At 43.4% G+C, this 27,225-nt stretch overlaps 1 protein-coding gene across 1 annotated transcript in view; it reads right to left on the reverse strand.

Annotated features, from left to right (window-relative positions):
- osbpl3b (oxysterol binding protein-like 3b) overlaps positions 1 to 27,225 on the reverse strand; it is a 323,848-nt gene that overhangs the window by 89,036 nt on the left and 207,587 nt on the right. The window contains exons 13-15 of the mRNA XM_070880189.1: positions 13,277 to 13,414; positions 11,411 to 11,504; positions 5,255 to 5,502 (exon numbers count right to left, since the gene is read on the reverse strand). Of these exons, the coding sequence (XP_070736290.1) occupies positions 5,255 to 5,502; positions 11,411 to 11,504; positions 13,277 to 13,414 (480 nt within the window). The remainder of the gene's footprint in view (positions 1 to 5,254; positions 5,503 to 11,410; positions 11,505 to 13,276; positions 13,415 to 27,225) is intronic.

Genomic DNA, 27,225 nt, shown 5'->3' on the forward strand with positions numbered 1-27,225 from the left:
TCCTCTCTGTGTCTGTGTTTCTGACAGCAAGGGGTGGGGGAAGAGGAAGAGGAAGAGGAAGAGGAGGAGGAGGAGGAGAGAGGGGGGGGGAAGAGGAGGAGGAGGAGGGGGGAAGAGGAGGAGGAGGAGGGGGGGAAGAGGAGGAGGAGGAGGGGGGGAAGAGGAGGGGGAGGAGGGGGAGGAGGGGGAGGAGGGGGAGGAGGGGGAGGAGGGGGAGGAGGAGGAGGAGGAGGAGGAGGAGGAGGAGGAGGAGGGAAGTAGGAGGGGGAGGAGGAAGAGGAGGGGGAAGAGGAGGAGGGAAGAGGAGGAGGGGTGGGAAGAGGAGGAGGGGGAGGGGGTGGGAAGAGGAGGAGGGGAGGGGGTGGGAAGAGGGGGAGGGGTGGGAAGAGGAGGAGGGGGTGGGAAGAGGAGGAGGGAGGGAAGAGGAGGAGGGAGGGGGAGGAGGAGGGGAGGGGGGGGAAGAGTGGGAGGGGGGGAAGAGGGAGAGGGGGGAAGAGGGGGAGGCGGGGGGGAAGAGGAGGAGGAGGGGGAGGAGGAGGGAAGAGGAGGAGGGGGGGAAGAGGAGAGGGGAAGAGGAGGAGAGGGGGGGTAAGAGGAGGAGGAGAAGGAGGAGGGGGGAGAAGAGGAGAAGGAGGAGGAGGGAGGGGGAGGAGGAGGGGGTGGAGGAGGGGAGGGGGAGGAGGGGGAGGGGGAGGAGGAGGGGAGGAAGAAGAGGAGGGAGGAAGAGGAGGAGGGGAGGAAGAGGAGGAGGGGAGGAAGAGGAGGAGGGGAGGAAGAGGAGGAGGGGAGGAAGAGGAGGAGGGGAGGAAGAGGAGGAGGGGAGGAAGAGGAGGAGGGGGAGGAAGAGGAGGAGGGGAGGAAGAGGAGGAGGGGAGGAAGAGGAGGAGGGGAGCAAGGGAGGAGGGAGCAAGAGGAGGAGGGGAGGAAGAGGAGGAGGGGAGGAAGAGGAGGAGGGGGGGAAGTGGAGGGGGGAGAAGGAGGAGGAGGGAGGAGGAGGAGGAGGAGAGGGATGATGAGGATGGTGATGAGGGGGGGGAAGAGGAGGAGGAGGAGGGGGGGAAGAGGAGGATGAGGAGGGGGGGGAAGAGGAGGAGGGGGGAAGAGGAGGAGGAGGAGGGGGGGAAGAGGAGGAGGAGGAGGAGGGGAAGAGGAGGAGGAGGAGGGGAGAGGGAAGAGGAGGGGGGAAAGAGGAGGAGGAGGAGGGGGAAGAGGAGGAGGAGAGGGGAAGAGGAGGAGGAGGAGGAGGAGGGAAGAGGAAGAGGAGGAGGAGGGGGAAGAGGAAGAGGGGGGAAGAGGAGGAGAGGAGGGGGGGAGGGAGGAGGAGGAGGAAGAGGAGGAGGAGGAGGGGGGGAAGAGGAGGAGGAGGAGGGGGGGAAGAGGAGGAGGAGGAGGGGGGGAGAGGAGGAGGAGGAGGGAGGGAAGAGGAGGAGGGAGGAGGGGGAAGAGGAGGAGGAGGGGGGGAAGAGGAGGAGGAGGAGGGGAAGAAGGAGGAGGAGGGGGGAAGAGGAGGAGGAGGGAGGGGGAAGAGGAAGAGGAGGAGGAGGGGAAGAGGAAGAGGAGGGGGAAAGAGGGAGGAGGAGGGGGGGGAAGAGAGGGAGGAGGGGGGAAGGAGGAGGCGGAGGGGGGAGAGGAGGAGGAGGAGGGGGGGAAGAGGAGGAGGAGGAGGGGGGAAGAGGAGGAGGAGGAGGGGGGGAAGATGAGGAGGAGGAGGGGGGGAAGAGGAGGAGGAGGAGGGGGGGAAGAGGAGGAGGAGGAGGGGGGGAAGAGGAGGAGAGGAGGGGGGGGAAGAGGAGGAGGAGGAGGAGGGGGGGAAGAGGAGGAGGAGGGGGAAGAGGAGGAGGAGGAGGAGGGTGGTACTGGAGGGGAGGCTGAATGGGAGGGAGTTGGGGGGGAGGGGTGAGGCTGAACGGGAGGGAGGCCCGAGTCCCGATCTTCGCCCGGGGAGCCCATTCGGACAGGGCTAGCTTGCTTCGGGCCCCTCCCACGCTGCCTCAGGGGTGAGGAGCTACTGCACATGCGCATACACTCTGCCGTGCATGTGCAGAGGTCCCGGCACTATTTTTAGCGCCGGGACCTGGCCCCGCCCCCGACCCCTTATGCTGCACCACGCCGAGCACAAAGACGTCCTGAGGAGCTCACAGAATCACAAGCTAAGTTTTCGCCGCCCTTTTTATTCCAGAAAGTCAGCGCACCGTTTTTAGAGGGCGGAAACTTGGGCCCAAAATTCCGCTTTTACATTTTTTTTTTGTTAAAGTAGAAAAAAAAAAGTGATTCTAACCATAAGACTGAATTCTTTACTCCTCAACTGAACAACAGAAGATTGTTTAAAACAACAATTGCCCACCCTGAGTTGCCCTGAGAAGGTAGTGAAGGGCCTTCAGGAACTGCAGTGGTCCTCGATGGTGTTAGGTATTTAGATCCAGCAACAACAAAGGAATGGATAAATCAGGATGTTGTGTGTCTTGAAGTGAAACTTGATGGTGACTGAGTTCCCATGACATTTTTGCTGTTGCCCTTGGGTGAGTTGCTACTGTGCATCCTGTAGGTAGTGCACAGTGCACCAATGGTGGAGGGGTGGATATGGAGTTCAGTGGTAGGTATAACAGTATCAAACTGTGAGTGTTATTGAGGCTGTACTTATTCAGATGAGCATTCCCCGGTCTAGGCTGAATTAACGAGTATTGTCTCCAGGAGAGTAGAGGCAAGTGGATAGGTCCATGAAGGGAAGGATGGAGGGTGGAAGGGGAGAAGAACACTCAATTATATGATCCTGAACAAAAAGCCCTTCAGTGAGATCAATCATTTTATGAAATAAAAAGCTTATAAAATGTAGAATATATCTAAAATATGTTAATATGTTGAGACGTCATAATTATCATGCCTATTTCCTTAGTGATTTAGCCTCGCCTTTCTAACATTTCGTCTAAAGTGCGATGCCTCTGGTATTGCTTCCTTCTATTACTTTTAATTAATAACATTAATCCCCGCCATTCAGTCCTCCCTCTGTGGTAAAAGCCATCCAGCCCCATTTAACATTTTGTTTACCACCCCATTTTCACAGGCAAGTTTTCATTAAATATTGTTTTTATTTGATACATTTATTTTGATTTATTTTCTCCGCTTCCCACAACTTTTCCTGGCCTTTGCAGCTCCTCCTCCCTTGCCCAGCTGCTCCTGATCCTTGTGGCCTCTCCAGACAGCCTTGCTGCTTCTGCCCCTACTCTCCCACGACAATGGGCTCCAGTGTCTAATCCAGCCTTTGTTCCCTCTGCCCCAGTTCCTCAAAAGTCTCTCAAAATGCTGAGCCCTATTCTCTCATTTCACTTCAGCCCCATTACTTAAATATGCCACTTGCCCCATGGCCACTCCCTCCAGCACAACCAACCACTGGCCTCCTACTCTTCCTCAGCTCTACTGGCAATTTAACAGAAATACAAATATCCAGTCCCACTGAAAGAACAAATCCATAGAAAACATTGGACAACATTCAGAAACAAATATAGGGCCCAAGTTTCCACAAGAAAAAAAAACGGGCGCCCCTCCGAGCTGGGCGCCCGTTTTTCACGCCTAAAAAAAATCCTCTGTATTCTCCACCTACTTACAGGTCCTCTGGCCCTCGGCGCAGCCAGCACGAGCTGTGGGGGGGGCGGAGCCAGGTCCCGGCGCTGAAAACAGTGCCGGGACCTCTGCACATGCGCGCTACAGTCGGCACGCAAGTGCAGTAGCTCCAGGCGCCGAACTGTGTGGGAGGGGTCCGAAGCACGCAGCCCCTAGCCCTGGCTGAATGGCCTCACTGGGGCTGCGTGAATAAGGCTCCTCCCACGGCCAGCTCCTGCTCCCCGGCCCCGCCAACCAGACCTGACCCCCGCTCCCCTCACTGGACCCGACCTCTCCCTCTCCCTCTCCCTCTCCCTCTCCCTCTCCCTCTCCCTCTGCGACATGAACGGCTTTCTCCCCCCCCGCCTTCCGCTCAGCGGCACGAATAGCTGCAGAATTCTCCCTGGCTGAAGCACTTTCACACAGGTAGGAAGATGGTTTATTTAATCTTTTCTTGGCTTATAAATGTTTATTCAGGTTGGATTTATTTGTATAATATTTGTAGAAGTATAAATAAGGATTTATTGTAGAATTTAATGAGTTCCCTTCCCCACCCCCCCTCCCCCCCCACCTCGTTCTGGACGCCTAATTTGTAACCTGCGCCTGATTTTTTTAATGTGTAGAACAGGTTTTTTCAGTTCTACAAAAATCTTTACTGGCTCCATTCTACTTTAGTTTGGAGTACGTTTTCACTGTGGAAACTTTCAAATCAGGCGTCAGTGGCCGGACACGCCCCCTTTTGAAGAAAAAATTCTGTTCTAAACTAGAACTGCTCTACCTGACTAGAACTGCAGAAAAAGAAATGTGCAGAATTGCGATTTCTAAGATAGTCCGTTCTCCACCAGTTGCTCCTAAAAATCAGGCACGAATCATGTGGAAACTTGGGCCCATAGAATCATACAAATATCAGAAACAAAGACTGATCAAAGAGCAAGAGTGAACATATTCAGATCAGTGGTAAGGTATAAATAATGTAACGGATCAGGCAGAAAGTAAAAGCAAAATACTGTGTGTTATGTATGTAACTATGTAATACTTGGCACCAGAGGGTGCGACTGTTGGAGTCCTAATGGTCACCTGCACACATGTGCAGGGCCAGTATAAAAGGTTGACTGCCATGTTGTTTAGGCACTCTGGAGTTGTAATAAAGACGACTAAGGTCACACCTAAGTTTAGCTCACAGTACTCAGCCTCGTGGAGTTCTTCTATACACTTACACTGTGAATGCTGGAAATCTGAAATAAACAGGAAATTCTGGAATCAGATGGCATCTGTGGAGGGAGAAACAGAGTAAATGTTACCTCTGCTTCTCTCTCCACAGATGCTACCTGATCAGCTAAGTATTTCCAGCATTTTCTGTTTATATTACAGGCACAAAGATAGACACATATCAAGGAAAGAAACAGGCACAAATTAAGAGAGCCAAAAAACAATGGCCGAGAGGCAGACATGAACCATATCATGCAGACATCAAACTACAGATAGAGATCATGGCCACGCAGACGCAAAATAATCCTGTCAAGTCTCTCTGATTTACCATGAACAATGGAGAATTACTATCTCTATAGCTATACAATCTATAAATACACATTCATATACACACCCTATATTTAAAGTAGATTGTGAATATGCAGATGAAAACAAATTATTTAATTACCATTCTTTCAAATGGGTCGTCTGTCTGAGATGCCTTATCCAGTAGATCACTGTATTCTAGTTCTTCACAGAGGCGCTGCAGCGTGTTCACTGGTTCATTTAACTGAACTGGCATAGAAACCTTAGAAAGATCTTTCCCTATGTTATTCCTTAGAATATTCCACAAGCTGATGTTACTATTATTTGGTCCTGGAGCAGGCAGGCATGATCTTCTTCGCGTATGGTGACTTGTACCATTTTGACCATGGCCTGTGTTTTAAGAAAAATATATATTGCTTAGGTTCGAGAAGATCTTGGACTAAAGTGGTTGCTTCGGTTAGTTTTGAACAAACAATTCAAGATAAGTACTCCCATTGCCCCAGTGGTATCCTTCTGGAAAGAAGCGCAACAAGTAGCACGGTGCATCAGTTTTGACATTATTGATCATAGAGTCAAAGTCAAATTAAATTTATTGTACAAAGATATTGGGAGTAATTTTAACCTAACTCGCTGGATGGGAAACTGTCGGGATACCGCCGGAATTGGGTGGATCGCTGGTTTTACATCCCACCCAATATTATTCTCCAACTTGGCTCAGTTGATAACATTCTCACCTGAGTCAGCAACCTGTGGTTTTAAGCCCCATTGCAGGATTTAAGCGCATAATCTAAGCTAATGTTCCAGTCTAGGGAGTGCTGCCTTGTCAGGGATGCAATTTTTCAGATGAGATATTAAACTGGGTTCCATCTGTGGTAAATAACCCATGGCACTAAGAAGCAGTGTGTCCTGGTCAACATTCCTTCCTCAACCAACACCCCAACAAACAATTACCTGGTCTTGCAGTGTCATGTCTGTCTACCCAGCACACTCTGCATTAGAGAGTCAGTGTACTTGTCAGCTGGTGAACACTTTTTAATGTAATGTTCACAAAAAAAACAGAGTTGGCCTGTATACAACAGAAGGTAAATTCAGTGATTAGGGCCCCTATTTTCCCCAATGAAGATTTCTGGCGTTCACTTACCTGTACGCATGTTTTTCTCATCATAGTCAGCGCCGAAAAAAAACATTAGTCTCCCCGAAATGAAAACCAATTGTAGTCTCTCGGGGGGCGGAGCTAACAGTGTGCGCCTGAAATGCACTGTGCATTTTTTAAAACTCAATGCGCAGGCGCTAAAAAATAAATTGCCGCATGTGCTGTAAAAAAAAAATCAACACGTGTAGGGTCTGTCTGGATCACCAGTGAGAATTCATTGGTGGCAGAGGTGGATTTGCAGGTAGGAAATACAGCTTCAATCTAAAAAGACAGATGCAAGGAAAGGGCGCAGAGAAGGCAAAAGGGTCAGAGACGGAGAAGGGGAAGCTGTAAGGGCCAAGAGATTTCTCATGGAAGAAATTGAGCCCCTGGTAGACATAACAGAGTAGATAGGAATTTCTTGAAAACAAAGGGAGCTTCGGTAAAAAGAAACTTAAACCCTCTATACTCGCAAAAGTTTGGACCAGGTCGCAAGAGAGTTTAATGGATTGTCCATCACCCCGAGAACCGGTGCACAGCTCAAAAAGTGGCAGGACTCCAGACAAGTATGGGTGCCGGTGCGTATAGAAGGACCCCCTCTTAAAACATTCAATTTTCATCTTTGCAGATGGTGTCACAGATCAACCTTGAACAGTCACAAATTGGAGGAGGTCTGACAAGTAGGCTGCAACTAACAGCCTAACAGCCATGGAGCAGAGGATAGCTTATGTGATTAAATCTTACAGGAGAAGACTAACCATCAACACGAAAGCTGGGCCCTGCCAAGAGAGGGTAAGCCCTGCAAGTTGCAGTCTGGGTTGGCTAAATGTTACATACTGCTGGCTGCACTTCTCCTTCCTCCCTGCTGCTAACCAAGCATCCCTGTTATGTTTTGCAGATGTTGCGCATCAGGAGATGACAGAAGGTGCACCTGAAGTAGAAGAAGAGCATGTTCAGGAAACCGCCATTCCAGATATTCTACATCAGGAGATTGAAGGGCAGCAGGAAGACTTCGACAACGAGATGGTTACATTGGATTTGGAGATGGTGAACCCCTCTCCTCAGTGAATCAACCGATAGGACATTTCAAGGTGTGCCGTCTGAGGCACACAGCAAGCCACACCTGCGAGACGTCAGAGGAGGGTGGAAGGAGAGCTGAAGCAGAAACACAGGATGCAGAGAACATAGGGTATCTCGTGGGGATGAGTGGGGAGAACATCCAACTGATGAGAAGGCTCCTGGAAACCTTCGGTGGGGTGAGGTAGAATTAGCGGAACTGAGAGATGAAGTAGCAGCACTGGCTGGAGGAATGGGTGAGGTGAGGGCAGAAATTGCGGGATTGTCATCGAGGTGGCAAGATCGTCGGTACAGATGATAGAGGTAGTAACAGCAATAAGGGGGCACACCCAGGCTGTCATTGCTGCCACGAACGTTCTAACATCCAGACCAAAGTCAGGGGTTGATCCACAGGCTGAAGATGATTTCAAAGAGGAACCCAGGCTTTCCACAATGACACATGCTAGCTCTGTCCCTGTCGTAACCCAAGAAAAAGAAACGCGCCGTCGGAAAGGAAAGGGGGAGGGAGAAGGCGAGGAAGCAGAAGTTTGCAACAATGGGCATGTGCAGGGGTAGCGGGGTCAACAGGGGCAGGAATGGCGCACAGCGCGGAGGAGGAGGACAGATGGCTTGTTTGTTTGTTCATTTAAAAGTTTGACATGAAATGTATTAGTTTTTAAAGTTATTAAAGTTAAAAGATAAGTTATATTAAGCCAAGTACAACTGTGCTGTACAAATGGTTAATAAACATATTTATTTTGGACTTTTAACCCGACTCCTGCATATTATTTTTTTAATCCAGCACTATAAAATCTTTTTGGATTATGTCACAGATTCAATATGTCAAATGACCTCATTCCTTGTAACCTATAAGTTTAAATGAAACAGGGGCAGGTTCCAGTACTCAGGTGTTCCTGGAAGCTGACTTGTTCTGGGTCACTGATACATGTATCATGGTCCTGTGTTGCATGGTATCAGTGCCTACTGAGTCAATAGAGGAACAACAGCAACCAGCTTTTATATTACGCCTTTAATATTGAAAAATGTTTCAAGGTGCTTCACACAAGTGTAATCAAACCAAAATGGACACCCAGCCGAGAAAGGAGCTATTTGGAGGGGTGACCAAAATTCTGGTCAAAGAGATGGATTTTGGAGTGTCTTAAAGGAGAGGGAGGCAGAGAGGTTTACTGAGTAAATTCCTGAACGTGGGGCCAATGGTGGGGCAAAGGGAGAAAAGAATGCAGAGTTCTGGGGGGAATTTTAGGGCTGGAGGAGGTTAGAGTGTTAGGGCGGCAGAGGTCATGAAGGAATTTAAACATAGGGCTGAGAATTGTAATTTGGAGGCATTGGTGGACCAGGAGCAAATGTAGGTCAGTGAGTACAGGGGTGATGGGTCAGTGGGACTTGATGTGGGATAGGATACAAGTAGCAAAGTTTTGGATGAGCTAAAGTTTAAGAAAGGTGGAGAATGCAAGCCCAACGAGAAGAACATTGGAATAGTTGAGTCGGGACATGAAAAAGGCACACATTAGGGTTTCAGCAGATGGGCTAAGGCAAGGTACTAAACATATTATGAGGTTGATCAGACCCTTTTTAGTGGATAAAAACATTTTTTACACTAATTAAATATCCTTTCAATTATATTATTGTTTGTTCAAGTCCACTCAAGCATTGCAACACTATTAAAACATTGAAAATTTAAGGAGGACTATTTAAAAACAAAATTCAATGTCCAGTTTTTAATATAATTCACTGATCCTTTCCAATGTGCCTGGAGTGTGTTGCACTGTCGTGCTTGGAGGACCTTTGGCCTGGCATACAGCGGGCCGCGTGCGTAGAGGACCATCGACCAGGGATAGCAACGGGTTGAGTTGGCTGCGTTGGAGTTTATAGAAACATAGAAATTAAGTGCAGGAGCAGGCCATTCGGCACTTCAAGCCTGCACCGCCATTCAATAAGATCATGACTGATCATTCAACCTCAGTACACCTTTCCTGCTTTCTCTCTATACCCCTTGATCCCTTTGGCCGTAAGGGCCATATCCAACTCCCCTTTGAATATATCAACGAACTGGCCTCAACAACTTTCTGCAGTAGAGAATTTCACAGGTTAACCACTCTCTGAGTGAAGAAGTTTCTCCTCATCTCGGTCCTAAATGGCTTACCCCTTATTCTTAGACTGTGACTTCTGGTTCTGGAACTCCCCAGCAATGGGAACATTCTTCCTGCCTCTAGCCTGTCCAATCCCGCCAGAATTTTATATGTTTCTATGAGATCCCCTCTCATTCTTCTAAACTCCAGTGGATACAAGCCCAGCTGATCCAGTCTCTCCTCATATGTCAGTCCTGCCATCCCAGGAATCAATCTGGTGAACCTTCGCTGCACTCCTTCAATAGCAAGAATGTCCTTCCTCAGATTAGGAGACCAAAACTGAACACAATATTCCAGGTGCTAAGGAAAAGGCGGCCGAGTATTTGCTGAAGGATGCCTCCTCTTGATGTGATGATTTTGCCTGTCGTTTGTTAGAAGGCTACTCTGCATTTTTGTTGATGTTCCTTGGAGTATCTTTGGCAATTTGTATCCAGTTAAAACTTCAAGGGAAAAGGCGAGTGGGGAAGATTTGTATTTAATTTGCCTGCAGTTTTCTCAACCAAGCAGGAGCCTTAAAAGTAAGTTTTATTTCAGCGAAATTACTTTCAACCTGCAGTTATTTGCTACAAAAAGGCATGGAGGACCTTCGGCCAGGGATAGGAGCGGGCCAGCTTCGATTTCTTTGTGTAGGTATGGTTTTTTTGCAAACTGTATACAATGTATGTGCGCGGTTTTAAAAAAACGTTGTTGGTGAAAGTGGCCTTAATGGCCAGAAACGGTGCTTAAACAGCTTTTTACCGTACACCAGCGCCAGAATATATGGCACCAAAAATTCTGTTGCTGTTAGTCGACACGGACGCCCAAACATTGGGTAAACTTTGAAATGCCCATCCACGCCAGAAAAAAAAAAAAAAAAATCGCTGGCCGCCAAATAATCGGCGCCCACTCTAAGGGAAAATAGGGGCCTTAATCTCTACCATTGAGCCACACTTGAAGGGATCTTAGGATAGAGAACCAGGCTATAGTGTTGTAAGCTTATCAGAGAAATGTGCTCCCTTCAAGAGTGGCTCACTGCTGGGAGAACGAGATCACTGAATTTACACATACTGTCTCAGCCTGGATCCTAACCCATCAGTGCCTGAAGGGCCAGAGCTACATATTTGACTCTTTTTGAACAAAATTAAATGGACACGATCATGAAAATTAATTTTCAAACTGTTTTTTCATAGATTTACAAAGACAACACAGTCATTCTGAATTGTATCATTGCATTATGGAACCAGTTGACAAAACAATGCGGGTTTCCCTGCAGTCAGCACACCAGTCCTAACCATTACTAATAAAAATCTACAAACACTTGGATGGTTCAGGCACTAGGTAATGTGAAACTGAATCATATAGACCAGCAAGATCCCAGGTATGGTCTTTGCTCTGCGTAGTTTTAGCTGATCTCAACCAAACTGATGCTTGAGGTAGTACAATGGGCGTCAGTATCGCCTCTCTCGGAGAGAAGAGCAAGAAGAAAAATCATCAACTGTGTCTATTTCTAATTATCAACTCAGGCCCTTGCCAAGTGTACTTCTGACTGCATGTGAATCTAAACCGTGCTAAGTACTGAACCTTTGGGCACTTGAAGGATGCCAGTGTCCACAGAATCATGCCCCAGCGTGATTCACTGTCTTCAGGAAAACGAGATCAAAACTGGTATTAAAAATTGGAGGGGAAAAAAAAACACAGCTTATAAACTACAGTATCACCTTATTTCATCAACTGAGAGCAAATTATATTTCAAATATCAGCGATGAAATTCTAAAAAAGAAAATAATTGTTTGCAATCTTATATAATGGAGTAGGATTGAAAAAGCTTTCTCCTCCTCTGATATATTGTAACTTATTTAAACAAATCTTAAGTGAATTCCTCTCTTCAGTGAGCATTCATCTACCCCACCTTCACGTGTCTGGGTACACCATATGTCTGCAGAAAAAGAAACAGAGCAGAAAATATACTGAATGATCTTACATATATGCTGAGCATTAGTCTCTGCTTCGGTACTCAAGTTGTCCTCTGAAATATTGTCACTTATGTCACTGACATATGAATCATCATCTGAAGCCTAAAACAGAAAAAGCAGGTTACTCACACTTCTCAAAACACCCAAAATAATATCCACCAAAATAACAAGCATCAGTATTGATATACATGCACAACAGTGTAATAACATTTGAAGCAAAAGCCCTGTGTTGTGTCACAGGATAACAGGTCATAGTGACGAGCATGGTATCTCATTTATATATTAAACAGAAGGGACTAGGTGGAGCCCATCAAGTTCCTCTACAGGGAAGAAGTGTCTTGACAGACATCACTAATGTTCCCTCAATTGTTTTTGAGCACGGTACCTTTAAATTTACTGTGCGACCGACCACATGATATCTTGAATGCCAACAGCCTGTGAGCGACCTGCGCAGTACCTTCCTGATTGCTTAGGAGGGAACATTGGATATCACCACATAGTGTTCCAATACACCTCTGAACAGCTACTAAAAAAAGGCAGGAAGCTGAGAACAGGCCTCCTACCCATCCTCCCAAGATACAAGGGGTGAAATTCAACTTTGACAGGGGTGCGAAATGGGTGGTAGTGAATAGGCCACCGATTTATACACCCCACCTGATTTGCCTGTTCATTGAAGGGGTATATGATGTGCGCTCGATTCACCATTGCCTGTTTTACGCCCCATGTGAAGCTGAATTTTAGCGTCACAGAGTTTAGAGTAGAAGACCGAAATAAGGAGAAAACGTGGAACCAAAATAGCTTTCTGATTATATTGAAAACCCACCCTGTGGCAACTAAAGTCAGATCTCATCACAGACTTGTACAGATCAAAATATTAGTTCTTAAATTTTAATCTTTCCAAACCAACTCCAAAGGAAATTTAGACTGGGACCAGGAGAAAGCCTTATAACAGGCTGTGTTTTAGTAGTCCGCAATGGTTAGGTTAGACTGTGTGTTGAAAGAACTTAAGATTTTTTCAAGGATACTGACTGCCACAAGTGCACCACTGAAGAGCACTCCATCATCACACCACTGGGTGCTTGATGCAGTTTGGGTGCAGAGAGATTAATGAGTCGCAGAAATCGACAGATCTTCATCCAATCCAACACTAGCAGCTGCACGGATTAATGACGAGATTATCTGCCCCATTAATATATTTATCATGTGTACAAAATTCCAGCTATTAAAATTACATTTCCTCTTGCCAAATTGCTGCGCCAATTTTCTTCCCACTGTTCTCCTGAAGTAATCAGCTCCTGCTGGTGGCATGATAGTATGGGTGCTGGGCATACTTTAGTAACGAAGTGAACTTTTTCATGTGTGAGCCAGGACAGCGTGCGTCAGCAGACTTTCCCACTGTGTGGGGCATCAAAGCCAAGCCAGAATGTGCCCTCAACTGACATCCAATCTAGATGCACTTCCAGCATGCTAAACAGGTTCTTTTAAACTTGAACCTGCAGATGCTACAATAAATATGGTTACTGAATTAAAAAGCAATGGTCTTTCTACCCTCTCCCCAAATTCATACTATCCTCAATAAGGAAAGCAGCAAACCCCTATATGCATCTAGGAAGAATACCAGTACCACATCTTGATTGACCTGCCACAAATCCCATGACAAAAGTGGGAAAATTCCAGAGTTTCTTCCTCCCCCAGTAAGTCCAGTCAAGATGGACAAAACTCACCATTTACTGCAGAAATATTGGTCGAGATTGGAATTCAAGCTCAGGTCAGATTGCACCACGACAGCTGCTTCTCAACAACCCACAATGCATCAGCAAACAGTATATAGGTCATAAGTGAATAATTTCTGCAGCACACACATACACACTAACCTCATTCTCTGACGAGCTTGCAGACAACAAGACTTCCTGTGCATCAAAGAACTCAGAGAGAGAGTCTGCTCGAGAAACCCTGCTTTCATTTGAAACTTGATGGACCAGAGGGTTGTTTACTGGAGCAAGGTCTTGCTGCTGCAGGACATGGAACAAATAAGTTGAAATACTTAGAATTACATTCCTATGTGTTAAAATTTGGTAATTAACTTTTTAAACTGTCCCTGTCTATGTATCAGTCAAAAAAACTAAATAAAAACAGTTCATAAATATATTTGTACAGTAAAATTTTTAAAAATAGATCAAGTACTTAGATTTACTACATCAAAAATGATCCACATAACATTACTAGTAACTGCAGTACCTGCTGCTTTTGACAATGTAATTGTGGCAACGGTATCTGCATTTCTGATTTTAAATTGCAGGCAGGATGGACCTGCCCCAAGCCGGCAAAATTCTCTTCAGATATACAGATCAGTGTCCAATTACATCATTGGGTTCTGATCTGCCATTTTAACCTTAGGGCTTGAACACTATGAATAGGGGAGCAGTAGTAGTTCTCCCACCAGGCAAACCTGCCAGGATAAGCATCCATTTTAGTCAGGAAGTGACAGCTAACAAGGCCCAGGAGGCCTCAAGTTTAATCCCCAGTTTGTGGCAAGGCAGCAGATCTCAGTTGAGGCAGTGGGATTTTGCAATTAACCTGGGGTACGCAGTGGAAAGTCAGCCACGGTTACTATGACAGATATCCAGCAACCCTTGCTGAAAGAGTGAGTGTGAGAATGAGAATGAGAACGAGCACTAGTTAAGCACAGGACAAGGTTTGGCTGCAGTGGCCCATTGCAGTCAAACAGCCTGCAGACACACACTGTCTAAGCTCACACATGATGAATGGCCACTGGGGCAAGGTACTCGAAGGTGACCAGAAGTGAAGCTCAACAAAATGTTAGTGTTTCCAAGAAAGGAGGGGTGTGGAAAAACTGGCAAGAAATTAAGTGTGGAGTTTTATCTACTCAATGATTAAATAATTAATATCTTTTACCTGTTCCAAGTAATTTCAACTATTTTTGGATTGACTATACTTAACTAATTAAAACAAAATCTACTTGAAACATCTTTATTTATAAATAATCAACAAATAGAAATAGAATTACTACTCAAATAATTATGCTTGTACTTACTAACACGAATCAAGTTTCTCTCTTGATTTTTACAACTTTTTAATAAATTTCACTATCATTTCTCAACAATTTTAAAAATGCAACTAAAAAGGACAAAAACGAAAGCACAGAGAGATAACAAATGCAGAATTTTCAAAACAAATCAAAAAAGTTTACACAAGATTAGTGAAGAATGGTAAATGCACTGAATGGACAAATCAATGTTGATAATGGACACAAAGACATGTTCATTTATGAATTGGGTAGCAAAACAAACTCAGGCCTGTGTGAAAACCCACTCAAGTTTGGTCAAAGTTCAACAAATAGCTTCTACCTTACTGAGGGTGCATTCAACATTTACAAATAGTCAAATGGTAAACAGACAGAATGCTTTATTTTTTTTTTTTAAAAAGTCAGTAATTTCTGTAGCTGATTTAAAAATCTGTTTAAGGATGAGGTGTGAAGTTAGTGTTCACAGATGGCTGGGCTGTGCCATTTTGAGTCTTTCCAGTTCTGGCAATGCACAGGGATTAAATATATTGCCTACAATCAAATAATCTTTGGTTGAGACATTCTAAAAAACATCCATCAAAAACATTATGAATAATTTCACAAGTAAATGGAATTTCTACAAATCAGTAACAAGTGATATGCTGCATGGTTCATCACTCAACTGCAATGTACAAGCCCACACCAATGGACAAGGCCATGGATCATTTACATAGACCCCTGAAGCACACATTCTTGCAAAACAAATACTTAATACGATTATGAATCCATGGGGGTGAAATTCCTCGCAACAAAAGCAGAAGTATGCCAGTTTTCTCAATAAAGGACCCACTAGTAAAGTTCTCTCAAAAATTGTACTTGTCAAAGACGAGCCTTTTTGCAATTTTATGATGTAATTAAATACAGAAATAATGCCCATTTTGCATTAAAGATTAGAACACAACCTTAATGGTCAGAGCAGGAGCCAGGCTACTTTCAGTAGTTTTTCTTTCTAAAAAGGTGCACTGAGAGAATATCCTGCAGTTAAGAATTTCTTACAAATTCACTTTAGGTAAAGTATGGATCCAGACTTCATCATTTTACACTTTTAGAACTTCGGTTGAATTCAGTCCAGACATTTGCAGATTGTCCTAACATGGCATAAATTGGCACTCTTATTCAGAGCAGTCATAAGGAGACTTGAGACGAATTGGCATAGCGAGAATATCTTTTTCTTTTTAAAGGGAATTATGATAGTGGAAGTTTGATTGGATCTTCTGCGTGCCTAATAGTTACTTGTTATCCATAATTAAATTCATGTCTTTAGTTATCCATTGAATTCAAACAAGTCATCATGCAAATTTTTAAAATCTATTTAATTATGAAAGCATTTTATTCTATTATGCTATCTAGAGGGAGGCTGATCACATGACCCAGGTTTGGTGGGAGGAGTGAAGAAGGGGTTCAAAAAAAAAGAGGCTAGTAGTCAAATGGATGTAAATTAAAAGTTAAAAAAAGGTATTTTACCACACACAAAGAAAATAGCTTTAAAGAGGAGTACAAGGGTGAACTGAGGATAACAAAATGTGTTACTAAATCAGCCAAAAGATAAATATGGAATAAAGGATTATGGGTAGGTGTGGGAGTGATGGCAAGGCCTATTTTAAAATATTCTGAGCTAGAGCTATTAAGGAACGCAGAGAGACTTTCAGAGATCCTGCAAGCAAAATTATGCGGAGTCCCAAGATATGATTGAACTGCTGAATGATTCCTTTTGTACTTGTTTTCACTAAAGATGTTGCCTCGTTGATTGACCAGAAAGGTGGATGCAATGCTAAAAGTGAATCTGTAACTTTATGCAGAATTAATCCTAGCTAGGATTATGATTCTTAAAATGGACTGGGCTGCTGGTATTCAGCCAAGACTACTAAAAGGAATGGGGGGCATCGTTATCTGATGAAATGCGAATGGAATTGAGCACTGCAATCATCAGCAAACATCCAAGATTTGATGAAGCAACTGAACATGGTTGGGCCAAGGACACTGCCCTAAGGAACTCCTTCAGTGATATCCTGGGACTGAGATGGTTGGCCCCCAACAACTACAACCATCTTCCTTTGTGCTAGGTCCGACTTTAGCTAGTGGAGAGTTCCCTCACCCCCACCCAGATTCCCATTGACTTGAATTTTACTAGGGCTTCTTGATGCCACACTCGGTTAAATGCTGCCTTGATATCAAGGGCAGTCACTTACCTTACCTCTGGAATTCAGCTTTTTTGTCCATGTTTGGACTAAGGCTGTAATGAGGTCTAGAGTCGAGTGGTGCTGGAAGAACCCAAACTGAGCATCTGAGAGAAGTTTATTGATGAGTAAGTGCCACTTGATAGCACAGTTGATGACACCTCCTATCAGTTTGCTGGGGATTGAGAGTAGGCTGATGAGCATCAATTGGTCAGATTGGATTTGTCCTGCTTTTTGTGGATAGGATATACTTGCCCAATTTTCCACTTTGTTGGGTAGATGTCAGTTTTGTAGCTGTATCGATTGACTAGAGGTGCACCTAGATCAGGAGCACAACTCTTCAGCATTACAGCCGGATGTTGTCAGGGACCAGTCTTTTCTGTATCGAGTGCGCTCAGTCGTTAATATCACGTGCTTCAGCTTGGTCTTTTGCACTCATCTGCTGAGCACTGCCATCATTTAGGATGGGGATGTTGAAGGAGCGTCCTCCTTCCGTTAGTTGTTTTATTATCCATCACTATTCATGACTGATTTGGCAGCACCGCAGAGCTTCGACTTGATCAGTGGTTGTAGGATTGCAATTGCATGCTGCTTCTGTTGCTTAGCATGCATGTAGTCTGTGTTGTAACATCATGATGTTGGCGCCTCATCTTCAGGTACGCCTGGTGCTGCTCCTGGCATGCTTTTCTACATTCCTCATTGAACCAGGATTGGTCACCTGGCTTGATGGTAATGATAGAGCGAGGGATATGCTGGGCAAGGAGATAACAGATTGTGGAGGACTACAATTCTGCTGTTGCTGAGAGCCCACAGTGCCTCATGGATGCATGTCTTTGATCTGTTCTGAATCTATCCCATTTAATATGTTGGTGCTACACAACACAACGGAGGATGTCCTCAGTGTGAAGACGGCACTTCACCTCCATAAGGAATGTGCGTTGGTCACTCCTACCAATATGGTCATGGACAGATGCAGCTGCACAGGTAGATTGGTCGATAGGTTTTTCCCTTACATTCGCTCACCACCTGCTGCAAGCCTAGTCTGGCAGCTATAACCTTCAGGACTCAGCCAGTTCCGTCAGTAGTGGTGCTACTAAACTTGTGTATAGCACACAGGGTTATTCTCTTAAAGCTGCGCAACAGGAGAGTCATTGTTCATGAAATACTGAAGGTTCATAACCATTGTTGCAATGCTGTAGAGAAAGTTTCAGAATGTATAGCTAGGACAATTAATTACAAATCTAGAAATATAGGGCCAGACTTTCCACATTGAAAAATAGCTCTTTTTTGGCGTTAATGGCCTTTTTTAGGCCGAAATAACTCCAAGAAAAATAAGGCCTAAGTTTTGCCAAAAGTTTTACAAATTTTGCCCAGCATATCCCTCGCTCTAGCCTTAATATACCTCCATTTTTAAGGACAGAGCTAAAAAAATGTTGCCTTAAAAATAACGCCCATTCTGCGTATACACAACACGCGAAGCATTTAGGTTTCCAGGGTAATGTTGTTCAATGAAACGTGAGGCACAATTGCAACTTGTTCACAAAGACGGGGCTCTTGGCAATCTTAACATATCCTTAAATTGCATTTTCTGTTTGTATTTCGCACCAGCTCCTTAAACTAATAACAGCTATAGTAGCCTGAATTAAACAGGAGGGATTTGTTCACAAAACCCAGAATTGGAAGGATTCCCACTGACCTGATTATGGATGGCAGAGATTTCGGCTACCACCGAACTGTTCACCTCCCGTCTCCGAAACTTTCAATTGTGTTTTACTATTTCTAAATGACCTTTGTATATTGGTTATACCTTTTGAATTAAATTTGCTCCAGCAGTTATAATAGTTGACCGACAGATCAATTAATAATCAGATACATGTCATCTAGAATGCTGGATATACATTTGTAGGAAATGCTGTAAACATTTTTAAGTAATTTTTATATAAAATATAGGTTTTGTTCCCTCCAAAAGCTTTAACTTTTAGCTCCGTTTCCCAAGATGGCCCCAATTAACACCGATTTTGATCGGACTCGACTAGATAAGGCAAGCTTTGTAAAAGTGATGTATTTAGCAGTCCTTAAAAATATCCTTATTGGGGAAACTCGCAAAAACGACATTATCATTGGGTATGACCCTGAGTGACATCACAAAATCGGTTCTTAAATTAAAAAGCCCATTTTTTTTTTTTTACGGCATTATACCATTGGTGAAACTAGCAAAATTGCCTTAAATTTATTCAGCTCCCAAAAAAACTCCCAAAAAACCTTTTATCTCCAAAAAATGGAACTGGTACAGGCTCGAAGGGCCGAATGGCCTACTTCTGCACCTATTTTCTACGTTACGGTGGCGAATTTCTGACTTACTCTGCACAAGACCTTGGTATGGCTGCATCTAGAATATTATGCCCAATTCTGCTCCCCTTGTATGAGTGGTGATCGAGGTCCTGGAGAACGTCCAGAGAAGAATCACTAGAACAATACCAAATCTCAGGCTCTTGGTTAGCAAGACAAGTTTGGGGACTCTGTCTTATTTCACTGAAGAATTGTAGTCTTTTAGGGGATATGATTAAGGCCTTTAAAATGATGAAAGGAATATATTCTTTAGGTTATTTGAACTGAATATAATGGAAGAAAGAAGGGGGTATCAGTACAAAACAAGAAAGAGAGACGGGTTAGATGGTAGGAAGTACATTTTGTAGAGTCATTGACCTCTGTGGAAAGACTGCCAGAACACATGGTGAGTATGCATTCACTTCAGGTCTTCAAAGGGGAGCTGCACAAGTGTTCTTGCAAGTGAAAGCTTAACAACTCATAGAAGCTAAGTGGGGTCAGCAGTCATCAGTTACTGCAGTCTCCTGGAGTTTGTGTGATTGGTCTTCAGGATCCAAGAAGAATTTCCCCAGAATTTTTATTGCCTTTCCCAGCAGATTGAGAGAATGGGGCAATACATTGATGGTGCATGTAGAGGCAGCACCATGTCTGAATGGGACAAGTTGGATCGATCAATTGTTGTGCTCTTTTCTTTTTTCATTTGTTTAGAAGGATGGCTGGTGTGGGAAACAGAATTTATATTGGTACAGAATGGAATAAATAAAACATAGTTGCGGTACAGGAGAGGGAGCTTTACTTTGAATCTTGTCCCAGTTTTAACTAACTTGGGAATGGAGACTATGGGCTCAAAATTGGCCAGGAGTTGCTCTGTTTTTTTTGGAGCAACTTGATTTTTCTGGAGTATCTTAAAAATTCACATTCAATTTGCGCCAGTGTAAGTGAGTTAGTTAGGATTTTTTTTAGTTTAGTTTTTTTTTCCCCAAAAAGGGGGTGTTACCAGCCACCTATGCCTGTTTTGGCCATTTAGGCCACTTTGGCTATCTAATAGTTACTCCAAACTAACTTAGGCCAGCGTATGTGGCCGCTTGTGAAATCCTTTGCGGAGAGTTAAGAAATCAGCGCAGGTAGGTACATCGGAGGCCAGCAGAACTTAATAATGTGACTAAAGAATGTGAATAGGATCAAACAGCTAGACAGGACCATATGACAAATTTTGCAAAGTTAATTTGCTATACAACAGAAGCATTCATGGATTCATGGAAGCTTAAACTACAAAAATAAAAGTAGTAAAAGATAGTTGAATTAAATTGCCCTAATCTCTCAACTAATTTAAACAACTATTTGTTTGCAATTATTATACTGGGCCAAAATTGAGCTCATATTATCTAAATAAAGTCTATTTCAAGAAATAACATTCTCTCAGTGTTCCTCCGTCACTTATGTTCTTATTTCACAATAGCACCAGGTAAATAGGCTCGACAAATGGTCACCACTATTCACAAGAGACAAAACATATTTACATAACTTTTTCAAAATATCCAAATAAAAAATAGAAGTAAGCCAGTCCTACCCTACCTTCATCTTCAGCCTGGGAAGGCAGCGGGCCGGCCTGTGCGGGAGGCCACTCAGCCTGGGATAGGGGCGGGATGCACCAGCAGCCGGGACGACAACGACGATGTCCCACGCTACAGCACACATACTGAGGCTGGGGGCAGGAGCTACTGCGCATATGTGCACACTCCAACGCGCATGTGCAGACGTGGGATGCTGGCTCCGCCCCCGACCCGACTGGCCATGCTGTGTGAAGACCTGGGAGAGGCTGGACAGCAGCCAAAGTGGGGACCGACTTTTTCGGGTCATTTTCAACGCAGAAAAGTGGTGCATCTCCGGTGAGTGCGCCGAAAAAAGGGGTGGGCCAATTTTGAGCCCAACAAGAGGAAACAAATATTCCCTTCCAAGCATCAGTATCCTTTCCCTTGATGAAAAAGGGGAAGAAATGGTGCAGGCCCTCAAGGTTCAGTGTGCCTGTACTTCAGTTTTTTTTCATAAGATGCAGCTTTCAAAAATATAGTGCAATGCCCTTGCTTTTTTCATAGTTACCACTTAAAAACTATTTCAATGTTTACTTACACACGGGTCAAAAGTAATAAATGCACGCTTGGAGGGGAAAACAATCATAACCAAATTAAGTGCAAATGTGTCATTATGGTTATTGCATACAACTGTCAAAAATAAAGGAAAATTTAAATATATTTAAAAAAGAAAATGTAGTGCTAAAGTGCTCAACTGCAAGTGTCTAAAAAGGTAATCAGAAGTATTGCATTTGTCTTCCACCTTGAGACCTTTGAAAGAGACAATATTCCATTTTACTGAGTTCAATCAGACAACTTAAACTACATTGTAAAATATTCAAAAACCCAGTCATAAACGTTTTGTAGGTTTGATTTACATCCAGTACAAAACAGCGCAGCAGAAAAGGAGTTACCCATTTGACTGAAACACGCATGCAAATAATTCATGCAAAAACATATAGTAAAAACTACTTTCTCGCTCATGATTTGGAATAAGCACCTCCATACGCGATACTATACATGTATACAACAGAATGACATTAACCTACTGTATATGTAAATAGATAACTCCATCAAATAGTTAAAATAAAATAAGCATGTAATATATTACTGTCATGTTACTGGGGACATTTGATAAATACATTACTTGTAAACCATTTTACATTACTTGGGGTTTTGATCAAAGCTAGTAAGCATTTATCCCACATTATTAAAAAAGTTATACGTATTAAGTTACAACCAGGAAAAGCGCACACCAAGACTTTGATTCCTGACAAAAGTTCTCATTTCACTAGACACGGATAGATATGCTGAATATTTCCAACATTGTTTTTATTTCAAATATTTCACGTCAGGTTAATGCTAATTTTTAAAAAATTCTGTAGTACTATTTAAATCACAATAATGAAACTCAATTCATATCACTTCATTTAAAAAATATATATGACGCTATTCTATATAATTTCTTGGTTGGGGGATTTACAGTTTCCATCTAAATACTTAAAAGCAGAGAGGTATATTTTTGTTCGAATGCTTTAACACTCAACAATGATCTATCCAACAGGATCATAAAAATGTTGAACTACTGCTGTGAGATGGTCATTTTTTTGTACTTTCATAATTCTTTTCATATCATGAAACATCTGGAAATTGACTCCACTAAATGAAATTTATTCTGAAGCATGGAATAAATTTACAAGTATTCCTGAAAAAAAACTAAAAATAGGCTCACTTCTTTTATAAATCTTACTCGGACATAGGAAATTATACTGTTTAATATTGCACTAAATAGTAATTGCTATGCTTCATTCTCTGACAAGACTAAAACAAACTACTCCTCAAAAAGGACTTTACAATGGCTCTTTGAATTGGCATCTAGTTTTTTCCTTGGAGAAAGCATGTAACCTACAATCAATGCTTTCCCGGATTGGAAACTTGAGATAAATCAAAACTAATTTTTTAATGCAGACTACTTGGTCATTTTTCCCTCCATTTTTATTACAAAAAAGAAACTAAGTGCTGTTATGGAATCCACAAGTTAGCATTACATTGTCATCAAAATAGTGCTGTAACAAGTTACGATGATGATTTTTGTATACTTTCATTGCAGCAGAAAAAGTTACACGATTTTACCTTCCTATACATTTTTTTTAAATTCTCTCAATTATTTCTAAAAAGATTGATCCAGTCGATACATGATATTTCCAAATAGCAGTGGCTGAGTGGGTAGGCTCGTGTCAGAAGGTCATGAGTTCAAGTCCCACCACAGAGACTTGAGCACATAATCCAGGCTGACACTTCTGGAGGGAGTGCTGCACTGTCGCAGGTGCTGTCTTTCAGATGAGACCTTAAACCAAGGCCCCTTCTGCCCTCTCAAATGAACGCAAAATATCCCATGACACTATTTCAAGAAGAGCAGGGGAGTTGATTCCAGTGTTCTGGCCAATATTTATCACTCATCCATCACTAAAACAGATTATCTACTCATCATAAAATTCTGTTTATGGGAGCTTGTTGTGCCAAGTTTTCTACATTACAAGTCACCACATTTCAACTTCAACATTGGCTATGAAGCTCTCAGACATCCCTTATCCAGAACTCCCTTATCCAGAACCACCCCTCGTCCAGAACCATTCCCGGCCACCGGGTGACACATGCGCAGAACTCCGACATGAACAAATTGAAGCCCTTCCTCGCTGCTGACTCCCACAATCGCTGGCCTGACCCCACAATCTGCCCCCCCCCCCCCACCACCATGTTCTCTCTGCTGCACTCCCAGCCCCGATATCCCCTTGCTCAGTACCTGTAACGTCCAATTTAATGTGAGCACCCATTGTCCAGAAAAATCCCGTATCCAGAACAGGTCAGATCCTGAGGGTTCCGGGTAAGGGAGGCTCAACCTGTATAAGTCGTTCTTTTGCCACCTAAATGTAGCACCATGGTCAACATGCATCTAGCATCACCTAAGCTCATCAGGATGCACCAAATGTCTTGGGATATTAAACTTTACTGACTAAAATGATGACAAAAGTACTTTATAAAAGATACCTGTACAACTTAATTGCAAGTCTCTAAAACATAGTACATTAAGCAAAAGCGATAACTAATCATTACCACGATCTGGAACAAGGAATTCATTCATGAAAATGCACAACAATAAAAAAAACATATTTTGACTGCTTCCCTTCTAACCATTTGGAATAGTACTGTGCTGTGTAGTCTGCAGTGGGCTATGACTCAAAGGTGGCAGAGGTGGGAGGAAGTACTGTGATTTCAGAGAAATTTGGAATTATATAGAAGTGCACCCGGCATTAAAATATGTTCATAGAACTCAGCTGTTCCCCACACCATTCTTATACGAAGACTTGCCAATTTGAAGTCTGAATCATGTGGTTGATTACCACATTACCACAAAAAATGACCTGGTACAAAAACATATCAAAATTCACGTAAATTCCACAGACCATTTACTCATCAACTTTGTTAACTTTTTTGTCTTTCAAAAAGTCAAAATAAAAACACTTATACATTCCACTAGCACAGACATAACAACTACTTGCATTTATATAGCACCTCTAAAACAGAAAAAAAAAAATCGGGAATGCGTAAGAGACCAGAACTGGAGAAGGACAGCGAATTTAGAGGGTGGACAAGGCTACATTGATAGCATGGGGTGAAGGCATGGCTCATTATTGAGTTTACAGCATTCCCAAAGTAAGTGAAGCATAAATTAGTGTTGAAATATCTCCATGACAAATCCCATTGAATGTTTTTCTTTATATTTTGGGGATGCAGCACTCTTCATATGGAGTCAAAATATTATTACTGGCCCACTTGTGGAAGGGGGGGTGCGGAGAAACACCTGCCAATCAGGTGACAGGTCATATCAACCACACTAAATAGCTGGCTAGTACAAATGTTCACTGTTGCAGACCATAAATATACTTTCAAAGTTAAGGAAGCAAAAAGGAATCAAACAAAATCAATAAGAAAAAAGCAGAGAAAGGCAGGGGAAGGCAGGACCATAACGACCAATATTTAACTGAACAGGTTACTAGCTAGATCACAAAATAAGGCAACTAACATGTAGCAGTGAACAGAATTGTTGCATTTATCACCATCTAGTAGCTTTTTGTATTTAGACTGAAAAAAAAATCAATTCCCGCAATTCTTAATATAAAGACCGACTGCAGCACCCAAACAGGCTATTTTTATCGTGACCTGCTTTTAGCTCACTTTGGTTTCCCCGTAGCCCAAAATTTCTCGTGACATATTTTTTGATTTTCAGCCGCCCGTTAGAACGGCGCACATCGGAGAGACCCGCCTAATTTATAGAACAAAAATTGCGCCGAATACATACCTCGCGATTCTCAGATAGCTGTAGGCCCAATTCCACCTCGGCGCTGCGCAGCAGGAGCTGCCGGCATTCTATCTCTGGGGCGATGACCCTATCCTCGGCCGAGTGGCCTGCGATTCTTATCTCGGCGACGGGGCCCGCACGCCCGGCCTCTCGCTGGGGCAGGCCCCGCCCGAAGAGACGTCGGCAGCACGGCATCAGCTGCATGCGGGCCCCGCCCAAAATCCTCGGCGGGGCCCGGCTTCTCCGACATCGACGGGGCCCGCCCTGCATCTCGCTGGGGCGAGCCCCGCCCGAAGAGCCGGTGGCGGCGGCAGCCCGGCATCGGCTGCGTACGGGGCTTCTTCGTCGTCTTCTCTCTTCCCCACCCCCCATCTTCTCCTCTCCACCCCCCCACAATAATCTTCTCTTCTCCTCCTCCCATCTATCTTCTTCTCTTCTCCCTGTCCCCCACATCTTCTCTCCCCCACCCCCCTTCTCCCTGGTGCTGCAGTAGTTGAGTAGAAATAATTTTTTATTTATTGAGTGATTTTTAATTTTTACAAATTTTTAAATTTAATTTATTTGGATTGATTTATCTATCATTTATTATTGATGATGACTCTTTATTTGTAAAAGTGAAGTGTTTAATGTTTGTAAACCCCCCTCCCACATCTCCCCCCCCCCCAATCGATCCTTACGCCTGATTTGTAACCGATGCCCGATTTGCTAAGGGTAGGCAAGGTTTTTCTGAGCGTACAAAAATCTACACTTACTCCATTCTAAGTTAGTTTGGAGTAAGTTTTTGCTGCCTAAACTTGCAAAACAAGCACAAGTGGCCGGACACGCCCCCTTTTGGAAAAAAAATCTGTTCCAAAGTGAAACTGTTCCAACTGACTAGAACTGGAGCAAACTAAATGCCGAGAATTGCAATTTCTAAGATACTCCATTCTAAACTAGTTGCTCCAAAAAATAGGAGCAACTCAGGCCGAAACTTGACCCCAATGATACTATCCATTAATCTACCTTCTGTATCTGATACAATGAGACCTCACTACAACATACTGATTGGAAAGCAGCCAAATAAACATACAATTTAGATTTTTCAATTATTGCATCAAGCAATAATTAAAAATTAGCAGAGGAGCTGTAAAAATAAATTCATGCTTTCAGTCAGACATTATTTTAACTGGACAAGGCCAAAACTCCATTAAATTAAAGTATTAATGTCCTATTACACGGATCATCAACTAGGCACTAAAAATTTTCCACTGCATCCTACACTTCACTGCAGGAGCAAGATCTCAGCAAGGTAATGGCCTCCGTGGATTAGAGTGGTTTGTTGTCAGCAGCAGCCTGATGCAAAGGGATGGTGCAATGCCCTGGAAGTCACTGCGCATCATGGCATAAATCATGATGACTTTACTCCAGTTATGCTTAGTGAGTGGTTACAATTTCAACAGGAGCTGGAGAGAGACCCACACACTAAGCAGTTATTATACACACTTGCCAATTATCCAGGTATATTTCAGAAAGTCTCAGTTTGAAAGAGACTGGTATGGACTTTGAATCTTTTTGCAAAAAAAACCCAACAATATTTTGCCAATAAAAAAAAAAGTCACTGGTTAGATGGATGGAATTTGAAGGCGCGACGCTTAGATTACATACTGGAGCTTAAAACCTCTAACTTCTGCAGGAAAATACTGCTACATGGCCTTAAAACAGTGAGACTCATTGCAAAATCTGGGAATGGGCAAGGAATTGACTGAAGGATAGATGGAGTAGGGGTAGAGCACGATGAATGCAGAGTGGAGTTCAGCATAGATCAGTGTTGGGGCCCCTACTGTTTGTAATTTACATTAAATGATGGATGTAGAGGCACAAAGTAAATTAATCAAATTTGCAGAAAATTGCAAGACTGATGAAATGAGTCATGTAAAATACATGCGAGTGGCCCAGTGGCAGATGAAATTTAATATAGCCAAGTGCGAAGTATTTGTATATATATATTCTGTGAATGGTGACAAAACAGGCAAGATGGTAAGACATCTAATAGTAGGAGACAGTGCTGAACATGTCCAGTCACTGCAGAGCAACAATCAACAAAATAAATGTGATTCTGAACTACGTAGCCAAAATCCGTAGCGTACACGTGGAAGGACTGTGAATAAATCAGAGTTTTTTTGTGGCAAATAGGGAATTTTTAGTTAAAACATTTTCCTTCATAGTATTTTAAAGTATCTAGGGGTAAAACAAAAGCCATCTTCCCTTACTCTAATTTCAAGATGGTGGCCAGGAGATGAAAGCCTCGATTTTCCAATCCAGC

This window comes from Pristiophorus japonicus, chromosome 5, assembly GCF_044704955.1.
Source record: "Pristiophorus japonicus isolate sPriJap1 chromosome 5, sPriJap1.hap1, whole genome shotgun sequence".
Lineage (NCBI taxonomy): Eukaryota > Metazoa > Chordata > Chondrichthyes > Pristiophoridae > Pristiophorus > Pristiophorus japonicus.